Genomic DNA, 10,337 nt, shown 5'->3' with positions numbered 1-10,337 from the left:
GACTCATCCACTGCTCTCCAGCCTGCAGCTCCAGCTGGATGTAGACAGCAGGAGCTGGGTCTGAGCCCTCATCACAACATCCCTGCAGGCCCTAGGAGGGCAAGAGCAGGACTAGCACTTCTGGGGCTAGTGCCCTGGGGCTGTGGGGGTTCCCAAAAAAGATAGGTTCCCAGGTCTGGGCCTCAGCTCCCTCTGTGTAACAGTGATAACAGTGGCAGGTGGGAAGTGGCTGGAAGTTTCCCTTGTAGCCTGCAGGACAGTAACACCCAGCTACAGGAATCTTCATGGTCCAAGTCCCTCTCCCCAGTGCCAGCAGAACTGTCCCCAAAGAGCAGGGGCTTCCCTGCATGTCCTCATGTGGGGCCAGCATGGACTGCTGTCAAGGAGTAAGTAAATGGCTCAGGAAGGAATGCTGGATCCCTCAGGTCTGGTGGCCCAGGGAGGAGCCCATTGCTCCTACACCCTTCCTGGGAGGGTCTATCTGGGCCAGGGCTCACGGGGACAGTGCCCAAGCCCTGTGGGTCAGCTCACAGAGGATGATGCAGTGAAGACAGAATGATGAATCTCAGGACAGAAATGGCTCTGGCTCAGATGTAAAGGATGACATCTCCTTGACAATGGGGCAATGTGCCTTTGTGGTCCCTGCAGGAGACATCCTGCAGTGTTATGAGGGGCTGTCTGTACCCCTCATTGACCCCTACCACCTGGAGCCCAGGAAGTTCATGCTGTGGAGATGGGAGCCTATGCCACTGGGGAAGGCGGGGGTGGGGGTGGGGAAGGAGGAAAGGGCTTGGCACCCTTGGCACCCTAGGCATCTGCCCCCTCCTGTGGGCTTTGAGATCCTTCTCTGATGGTGGGGGTGACCCGTGTTCCTGGGAAGCTGCTTAGAGTGACCAGGATAGCAGGGAGGGCTCAGCAATATAAGGGCTGCAGTGTCAATGTCCGGGAAGAGTTAGCCCGAGCATGGGCCATGGATGGATAGAGAGGAAGACAGACCGCACTTCAGCTGGGCAAGGCTGCCAGTCCAGGAAAAGGTGGATGATGGGCTCTGTTGCTGGGGGCACCAGGGTGGGTCCTGGGCCAGTCACTTGCTGCCCAAGAGTGACCATGGGCCCTGGTTGGGAGTTTCCACAGACAGGGAAATTGGGGTACTGGGAAGGAAGCTGAGAGCAATCCCAGTATGCAGGGCAACCTGTGTCTAGGCTCAGGTGGACGATGCTGCTGACAGGGGTCCCTTGGGGTGGTACAGTGGCACAGGGAGGGGTGACCTGCTGCAGCCAGGAGCAGCCCACCCTTTTCACCCTGTCCTAATGAGATCACTAAGCCTTGATGGCTGCCAAGGTAACCACTGCACCCTCTGTCCTTAGCTTCCAGTCCAAGAAGACAGGGGTGTAGGCTAATGTGGGAAGACAGCCCAGGGTGAACATCAACCCTCCTGCCCACTGCGGAAGCCTGAGTCATGCCTGACCACTCTCCCTGTTCCTGGGATCCAGTGGCCAAGAGGCCTTCCTGAACCTAGCTGTATCTCATCTCTGCAGTAGATAAGGGCACAGAGGGGCCTCTGGGCACACAGCAGCTGCCTCTGTTCAGATGGTCACAGAGGTAAGGGGTTGGCAATCTGGGAGTCAAGGGGGCATTCAGTAAAGGCAGGTGGCCTCTCGTAGTCCATCATCTGGCTCAGGGTCTGTCTGGCTGGAGAATCTCATCACTATCATCTGCAGGACCAGGGCCTACAGATATAGCTCACCTGCCCTCCTGCATTGGAGCTGAGATGTGTTCTGTCACCAACAGGGGCAGTTTCCTGTCCACCTGGGGTAGGGGTGCAGAAGACCCACCCATGCCACCCATCTACCATCAGAGATAATCAACTTCGCCCAGGACCAGGTCCAGTGTACTGCCCACTTGTCTGCAAATCAGCCCGCCACCCTCAAGGGCCCTCAGCGCTGATGAAACCGTGTGCAGCAGGAGGCGATAATGACAGCTGAGAGGCAGTCTTTATCGTGCAGCCTATTCTCTCAGGCTTCCCTGAGAGAGCCCTGGCGAGGAGCTTTGGCCCAGTGTAGGTGGGCAGGCACCTCAAGGATGGGGGTGGAAGTCCTCACCACCACCTGCCCTCCCGCAAGCACTTGCCACTGCTCCCCCTCAACTGTGGCCAGCGAGGACACAGGACAGGGACAGTGTGCAGTATTCCCAGCCCTCCCCAGACAGGCAGTGGGGCTCTGGACATCCACACTTCCCCCTTGGCATGACATCCGATGTGTCTGGAAGTGGAGCCCCCAGCCGCCTGTCCTGATGGATGTCCACCCTTAACAGGGTATGGACTACTGGGAGTGACCAAGGACATTTGGCAGCCCTGGGCCTGCCTGGTGGCCCCAGGGGCTTTGAGGAGCTGCGTGGACATGAGATTAACTGGCCAAGGCCTGCAGGATGGCCTAGCAGCTGTGTGTCCTGCAACCTGTTACCAATCTCCCACCACAGGGTACCGGGGACCAGGCCATGTGATGCATAGGTCCCAAAGCCTCTGCCAGCCCTGGGCCCTAGACTGTCCCACTGCTGGGCCTCATGGTGGCAGTACCCGGGGCAAATTTTAATGACACTCCAAGAATGAGAGCAGGCTCCGGCTGTTGCTGTGGTGACCAACAGCTGTGACAAGCAGTGTGGTTTCCGTGGGGACAGAGGTGACGTTTGACCCAGAATGGTCTCACTGGAGGGTGGAATGGAAGCCTCTCAAACTAGCTGCCCCTGTAGAGGTTGGGGGAGAAGCCCTTCTAGGAAGCAGGAGGCTGGGGCTGCCTGAGCTACTCACACACATCCCAAGGAGGACACCAGGCCTGACAAGGCGCTACCACACCCATGCTCATGGGGTATGATCAGGCCCCCTTCCTGGGTCCCATCTAAGGGTGCTGGAGAGATCTTCCAGTGTCCTGGCCAATGTACCCTATGAGTCTGGGGCCCAGGGTGGCAAGATGGAGCTGGGATTCAATTAGGCACTTGAGGTGTGGCCTTAAGGATCTCTCTAAGTGGGATCCACTCAGCAGCAGGAGGGACATCAGGTGGACTGAGCAGTCACTCTGAGGACACAGGAGCTGAGGCCAGGCCTGGGGGTGTAGGCAAGAGGGGCAATATGATGACACCAACTGATGCCCACCTGAGACTGCTGGTGATAGTACAGAGCAGCCAGCCTGGTTGGGAGGTAAGCTGGACAGCCCTGCCTGGGGTGGACACATGTCAGCAACCACAGTTGGGCTAGGCTGGTGGGAGCTCCTGTCCTCATCTGGACTCCTCGTGTCCTCTGAGGCCTGGGGACTTTTGGTCTTCAGCTCTAACCCCGCATCTCCCCTGGGTGGGTCAGTGGGGTCTGCTGGTTGGTTAGGGGACTGAAACACCTGCTTGGATGGACAGTAACTACAGATTCCATCCGGATCACACACAGAGACAGAAAGCTAACACACTCTTTATTTGAGGGCAGAATAGTGCAGCAGTTCCAAGTCACTGGTAGCCAGCCAGCTGGAGGACAGTGGGGTATCGGGTGCGGTGGGCCATGCACTTCTGTCGATCGATGAAGAGGCTGTTGGTCTTGACAGCAATGTCCTTCTCCAGGCACATGCGGGTGTCCTCCAGGTTGTGCAGCGCCTGCTGGGCCTCCTGCAGCTTCTCCCGCAGCAGGGAAAGGGACAGGTTCAGCTCCTCCACCTCACTCAGCAGCCTGTGGGTTGGAAGGCAGCATGAGGTTGTGGGGTTCCAGGCAAGAGAGCAGAGCAGAGCCTGAGACTGTCTAGCTTTTCAGCCAGGGAGGGATGAGACCCACATGAAGTGGCCCACAGCACTGTGGGAAAAGGAATGTGCTGCCCCCTCAATGGACCCCCGGAGACCTGAGTATGAATTAAGTGTGTCTTCAAACTGATCCCAAGGAGCGCCTTTTCCAGCTGCTCCAGGGCAGGGAAGGAGGGACAAGCAGTGGCACCAGACCAGGTTGTATCCCTGATGTTTGCACAAAGACTGATCCTTGGAACTGAGTGAGAGTCCCAGTTCCTTGAACAAACAGGTGCAAGAGAGGACAAAGAAGGGGGCACTTGTAGTCAGAAAGGTAACCGGGCACTCAGTAATTTAGGAACAAAAGTCTTCTGTGTCTGGGGAGGGATGTGGGTCACACTGTCATGTCAGACAACCCTGCCAGGCCCCATGGCCTCAGGAGCCAAGCCTGCCAGATCCTGAGTCTCCTTCTGGAAGATGACACAGCCCAGGGTGACATGGCCCTGGCACCCAGTGTCCAGGTCTGATCAGGTGTGTGAGGCCTGCTTCTCTAGAGCCCCTGAAACTGAGAGAGGCTTGAGGGGGACACGGGGTACCCAGGACTATCCAGAGGTCTTGGCAGGCACCTGAGTTGGGCAGCATCTCGGCACAACTCCACGTTGGGCCTCTGAGAGCGCTGGTACAGGCGGGACTGGGCAACCTGCAGAGGTGCCTCCTTGTCTTTGATGGCCTGCTTTAGCACTGCAATCTGCTGCTCCCGGTCAGTGATTTCCCGCAGTGTCTGTGCAGAATAGTATCATGAGGCCCCAGCCAGGCCGGGACAGGGCAAGCAGGCCAGATCCCACTCTTCAACACCCAGGCTCCCAGTCCAACCCCTCCTCCTTGCCTCCCCGGATCTAAGTCCTGACTGGAGACACCTGAGCCCTAGGACATGTCCAGCACCCAAAGGGCTCTGGTGAGGGCTTTGCAGCTGCTACCCTAGCTCTGGCCTGAGAATCTCCAGCCTTGGTGACCAGCAGGTCCTAGGCCCTGGTCAAGAACTCAGTGGATGTGAAGGTAGTACAAGTCACACCAAGAACCTAGAGTCACAGCCCTGCTAGCCGGCCAGGACTGGGGGGGGGTGGGGGGAGGAAGGCATCCCACACCCCAAACCTCCTCTGCCTGCCCACTCTGCATGGTGCTCACAGTGACAGCCCTCCCAGTTAGCCATTCAGGGTGGCAATGCCAGGAGACCACCCCCAAGTGAAACTTGGGTTTACACCAGCTTAATGAGGGTCCAGAGGGATGTGGATGCTTGTTTCTGGGGTCCCTCAGGGTGGGCAGGGCAGAAGGAGGTCAGGGGGTGAGGCTGGACAGTCAAGCGCTGCTGGGCCACCAGAATCCTGGATGAAGTGTGGGCGTATCGCCGATTGAATGGGCATGTCCAGGGGTTAGGTGGGTGTGTCCCTGGGGGCAAGTCCCTGGTGGGTGTATCCAGGGCAGGGTGGGGCGTATCTAGGGCAAGGGTGGGCATCCCGGGGTAGGGATGTGTCTTGGGCAGGGTGGGTGCGTCCTGGAGTGGGAGTCTCCATGTGTCTCTGGAAGGGTGGGCATGTCCCCAGTAAGTAGGGATGTTTTATGCGGAATGGACGTCTGTTGCGGTTGGGCATGCCTAGGCGTAGGCCAGCTGCACCTTCTGCAGGTGGTACTGCAACTTGTGGCGCGCATCCTCCAGCTCCTCGCAGCGGCTCGCGATGGCAAGGTTGACAGCGTCGCACTGCAGCCTCAGGTCCTCGGCCGTGTCCCGAAGGATGGCGTCGATAAGCGTCCGCAGGTTGGCTGAGGCCTGGCGCTCGCGCTCAGCACGGAGCAGGTTGTCCTGCGTGAACTGCGCCCAAGTCTCGGGCGTGGAGGCGCTGCGGGTAGGCGGGCCTGGCCCAGGTCGGGGTGCAGGTCCGGGTCCCCACCCCACCAAGTTCCCTTACACCAAGTTCCCTTACCCCCACGCCCACCTCTCCAGTGTCTCCCTCCGGTTCCCTCTGTCTGCGCTGGCTCTGGCGTCAGCCGCGCGCCACCTGCCGGCCGTACGCGCAAACGCGGGCTCGCTCCGCCCACTTCCCTTGGGGTGATTGATTCCTTTTGCACCCTTGAGCAGGGGTCTTGCGCACGGCCCCTCCCGGAGCAGACAGCACGGCCCAGTGGGCTGGGCGAGGAGGGGCCCCGGGGCCCACCTCTCCTCGAAGGCTGCTGAGTGCGGGTGGAGCTGCACCTCGATGCTCTGGCTGTGGTAGCGAGAGCAGGTCTCATCGATGTTGTAGGCTTCGACTTTGTCAGACCAGTCCCTCTCACAAGTCTCCTTGTGCTCCTGGTTCAGCCTAGAGAAAGCAGGGCCGCCATGGAGCTAGGCTTCGCCCAGCCAGGTGTGGGGGGGTGTCCAGGACCCCCACCCCCACCCCGTGCTTGTGGGCCTTGGGATAGAGGCTAAGCCTGGATGTGCTTCCACTCTGACAGCCCCTTCCCCCCAGAGCCACAGCGGTGTGTCCCTTGATGCATAGCCCCCTGGAGACCGCTTCAACCTACCGTATCTGGTCCACAGCTTGGAGGATAGTTCTCTTCAGGAGCTGCTGAATGTTCCTGATGAGCTCGGCCTCCTTGGGGAAGAGGGGGCGGGGAAGAGGCCCCTCCTGACCAGCGGGGGCTACACATGGTCGGCCCTCACACACCAGGGGGAACTGAGGTTTAGCCCTGTCATCTTTACCTCCTGCCACTACCATTGGCCTCACCATAGTCTTTTTTCCTGGAGAACAGGGCCAGCTCTTCCTGGTTAGAGTCCAGGCTTTTGATCATTCTTTTTGGTATATTCTTTTTGATGGGGTTTTTCTTCCAGGGACTTCTAGGGGCTGCTGGGAGGGTCACCCTTTGACAGACCCACCCCTAGGCTCTAGGGTTACACCTAAAGTCCATCTAAAGCACTGAGGGACATCAGCTTATTGGGGCCTCTAAGGAGCCCAAGCCCCCAGGCTACCGCAGTCCAGCCTGGCCCTCTACTCCTGGTACTCTGGCCTGTGCCTGGTTTCGTTTCTCTTCTTTCTTTCCTTCTTCTTTGTGTGTTTCGTGCTAGGGATTGAACCCATGGCCCTTACACTGAGCTATATCTCCAGCCATTTTTATTTTTTATTTTGAGACAGGATCTAGCTAAGTTGTTAAGTTGCCCGGGCTGGGCTTGAACTCTCAACCTCCTTGCCTCAATTTGCCAGGGAGCTGGGGTTATAGGTATGCACTGCAACTAGCTGTGTCTCTGGATTTCTACCATGACAGCAAATATCCCAGCCATGGCAAAGAGGGACTGGGGGAACCTTGTATTTTGGCCTCAGGGAGGTCAGGGCCAGATTTAATTTCCTCAAACACATGGGCTGAAAGAGAGGAGGGGGTCCCAAAAGGAGTTACTTGGAAGTCAAGAGTCTATGGGGGCAAAAACTCTTCTGTGACAGAAGAACCAGGTTTCCTGCACCCAGGAGCCCTAAGTGGGCAGTAGAGCACTGCTCCCTGGACCCCTGAGCTGTCCCCCTGAACTACCTCCAACACGGTTGCCCACCCTGCCTCGGGGGTGAGGGGCGATACCTTCAGCAACTCCATCTCCACATGGTCACGCACAAGGTCAGGATGCTGGCGGCGCTCACGGCATTGCATGTGGTCCATCACCATGGAGAAGGGCAGGGAGGTAGCATCCAGGGCACACTCCAGCCGCTGCTTCTGGGCCTGCAGCAGGTCAGTCTCTGTGGCCAGTGCATCCACCTCCTGCTGTAGCTCTGACTTCCAGCAGTGGGCATCCTGCAAGCGCTCTCCCAGCCTGCGTGTGGAGTCCTGCTGCTTGTGCTCAGCCAGCGCCTCTGTCTCTGCTGCCAGCTGCCGGCTCTCATGCCGCTGCTGCTCCGATGTGTCTCGGTCAGCCAGTGCCTGGTGGTAGTGGGCATAGCAGTTCTGAAACCACTCGTCCACCAGGTACTTGGCCGTTTGGAAGCCAGTGGTGGCCAGGCCAGAGGATGTGTGGACACCTGTGTTGCAAGCCACCTCATACTCCTTGGGCGGCAGTGCACAGGGTGGTACCGTCTGCGGGGCGGGCTGCCGGGTCAGGAGCACATCTGTCTGCGCCATAGTGCCAGCGCTCAGCCCAGGAAGGGTGAGGATCAAGGGGAGGATCACTGGGTGGTCAGCAGGGCAGCACCTGCAGCTCTGTCCCAGAGCAAGACAAAGCTCTGGTCACCCAGGGGCACAGTACACACCAGGCTTCCTGTTGCTGGGCAACAGGATCCCCCTCCCCCACTATGGGGTGGCAGAACTGCCCTCTTAAAGGGACAGGTGGCCACAGCCCTTCGTGTCTCTTCCCAAATATGGCCTAAGCAGCAGCAGCCCGGGGTCACATCACTGAGAGGGTCCTGGGCCCAGTCCTGGCCCTCTGAGTCTCAGCCCCTGAAGCCCAGTCCCCTTCATTGGCTCATTTGTCCTTTCTTTCTAGGACTGTTCTCAGTCCTTGTCCTGTGCAGGCTCTGTGCTCAGCTGTGAGCCAGAGGGATGAGGCTCTGCCTACTGGAGTCCTATTGGGACACAGGAGCTGGGGGTGTGGGGTAGCCTCAGGGTCATGTACCAACTGTGACTATGCTGCTGACCTCCACAGCCCTAACAGTGGCTCCTTTCACAGCCCCAGTGACCTAAACCAGTCTGCTCTCCACCCTGTAGATCCATGATGAGACCCTGCTGAGCAGTTTGAGCCTTTCGTGGTCCTGGGGGGCAGAAAGACTTATTTGCCTCTGCCCTCTGTCCTTACTTGGGGGCGGGGGCTGAGCCTAGGGAAGCTCCCAAGGAACCCTTGACCCATCTACTCCTGGGGATGCTGCCTGAGGGACAGGATCCCCTCTGCATACCCTTGTTCCTCCTTTCAGGTCCCAGTGGGGGACCCTCCTTTCTTGGCCCAGTAGGTATACCTTCTGAAGGGTGCTGGATTTGACATCTGGGTCAAATCCAAATGTCACCCAAATCTACCTCACTAGGAGGAGTCAAATCCTGTCCGGGGTGGCTGTCCCAAGGCCACTCAAGGCTGCGCTTTGTGGCCAGGTCCTCAAGAAGCGCCTGGGGTCTATCCTGGGACCCTGGGAGCCAGCCCAGGGCGATACCCACTATGGCCAGCAGAGGGCGGCACTGGCCGTGGAATGCTGTCCTGCACCTGTTCTCTGACTTCCCCTCCTTCTTGGTTTCCCTGAACATTCGTCTGTGTGCGTCTCCCCACCACCCATCTCACCCCCGCAGTCTTAGTAGGAAATGCGCTCCCCTACTCCAGGACAGGTCCGCAGCTGCACCCCCTTCTACACCTCTTTCACCATTGTCCTCATCCTGTCCTCCAGCCCCAGGGGCCCCAGGCTCCTCTGACTCACCCTGTGCCCTCCTGGTGTTCTCTCCCCTCAGTGGCCAGCCCCTCACCCCACACTACTGTCTTCAATGTGTGTGCCTGGCCACAAGTAGCCTGGAGGGGGGCCTATGGCATTTGCACGGTGTGGCACACAGTAGATGCTTCATAAATGTGGGCTTAGGGGATAGCAGCCCTGTGACCTCCACTGACCCAGACCAAGCCAGAGTTCCTGCTGTCCTTCAGGGGTGAGAGATCCCTGAAGGGGACCTGAGCAACTTTCTTGAACCCTTCTGTGACTCAGTTTCCCCAGGTGGTGGCAGACAGCCCTTCTCACACACCCAGGACCCATGCCCACCTTCGTGTACAGCCTGTGTTTTACCCACTATCTTTTCTCACAGCTGGAGCACTACCAGCATCTGTCCCTGGCCTGCAGGCCCAGGGGACTGCGGATGACCCCGGCTGGAGCCAAGCTCGGTGAGCCTCCACTCAGCATCCAGGCACCAAGGGCCCTGCTCCTGTGGGACTCCCAGGCTAACAGGAAAGGACCAATGTCAACACAGATTCCTGATAATGGGACAGTCCCCAAGGCAGGCTCTGGCCCTCCAGCAAGAAGGCAGATAGATTGGGATTGGCCACGGGGCTAGGCCTTTTCCCCATAAGTCTCATCCTCAGTCCAGAGGGGAAAATCATCCACAGGGTGAAAGAATCCATGTGTGGTCAGGCAGGGCCCTCTGAGCCTCAGTTTTCCCACCTAGGGAAGCATAGCACCAGCAACTGCACAGGGCTGCCCTGGGCACCCAGTACCTGGCACTGGTTCTTGACATCTTCCTACTCTGCATGGCCCAGACTTCATGGGCGAATCAGGGCTGTGGGTACAAGGCCTGTGAGGTGGCAGGATGGGCACAGCTACCATGGGGCCACATTACCAGCTATGTAGGGACAGGTGGTGTTCAGGCGTATTGGATTTGTTTGTTCCAAATTGCATTTACGACAGGAAAATTGAGTCTTGGGCCACATCAAGGTTTCCCAGGGCGCAGCTCCCAGTGCCCTCTTCCCCAGCAGCTCTGTGGACCTCAGTGGAGCCAGGAAGTCATGGAGCCTCATCCCCCTCCCAGGACACCCCAGCCAAGTCCTCGAATACCCTCTGGGCAGACATATCCTGTCGGGTCTTACCACACAGACCCCAGGGTGCTGGTGGCCC

At 58.6% G+C, this 10,337-nt stretch overlaps 1 protein-coding gene across 1 annotated transcript; it reads right to left on the bottom strand.

Moving 5' to 3' along the window:
• Positions 1 to 3,438: 3,438 nt before the first annotated feature.
• Positions 3,439 to 8,025, bottom strand: Tekt4 (tektin 4). The gene is made up of 6 exons (XM_004873844.3): positions 7,354 to 8,025; positions 6,313 to 6,383; positions 5,964 to 6,107; positions 5,426 to 5,648; positions 4,380 to 4,534; positions 3,439 to 3,706 (listed from the first exon to the last, which is right to left on the bottom strand). Exons 1-6 carry the CDS (start codon positions 7,885 to 7,887, stop codon positions 3,490 to 3,492), a joined length of 1,344 nt encoding a protein of 447 aa, XP_004873901.1. The 5' UTR covers positions 7,888 to 8,025; the 3' UTR covers positions 3,439 to 3,489.
• Positions 8,026 to 10,337: the final 2,312 nt, after the last annotated feature.

This window comes from Heterocephalus glaber, unplaced genomic scaffold (assembly GCF_053883595.1).
Source record: "Heterocephalus glaber isolate CG9 unplaced genomic scaffold, H.glaber_assembly_v1.0 deba00001781, whole genome shotgun sequence".
Taxonomy (NCBI): domain Eukaryota; kingdom Metazoa; phylum Chordata; class Mammalia; order Rodentia; family Bathyergidae; genus Heterocephalus; species Heterocephalus glaber.
The sequence above is the reverse complement of the archived record's forward strand: the minus strand, read 5'-3'. Positions and strand labels throughout refer to the sequence as shown.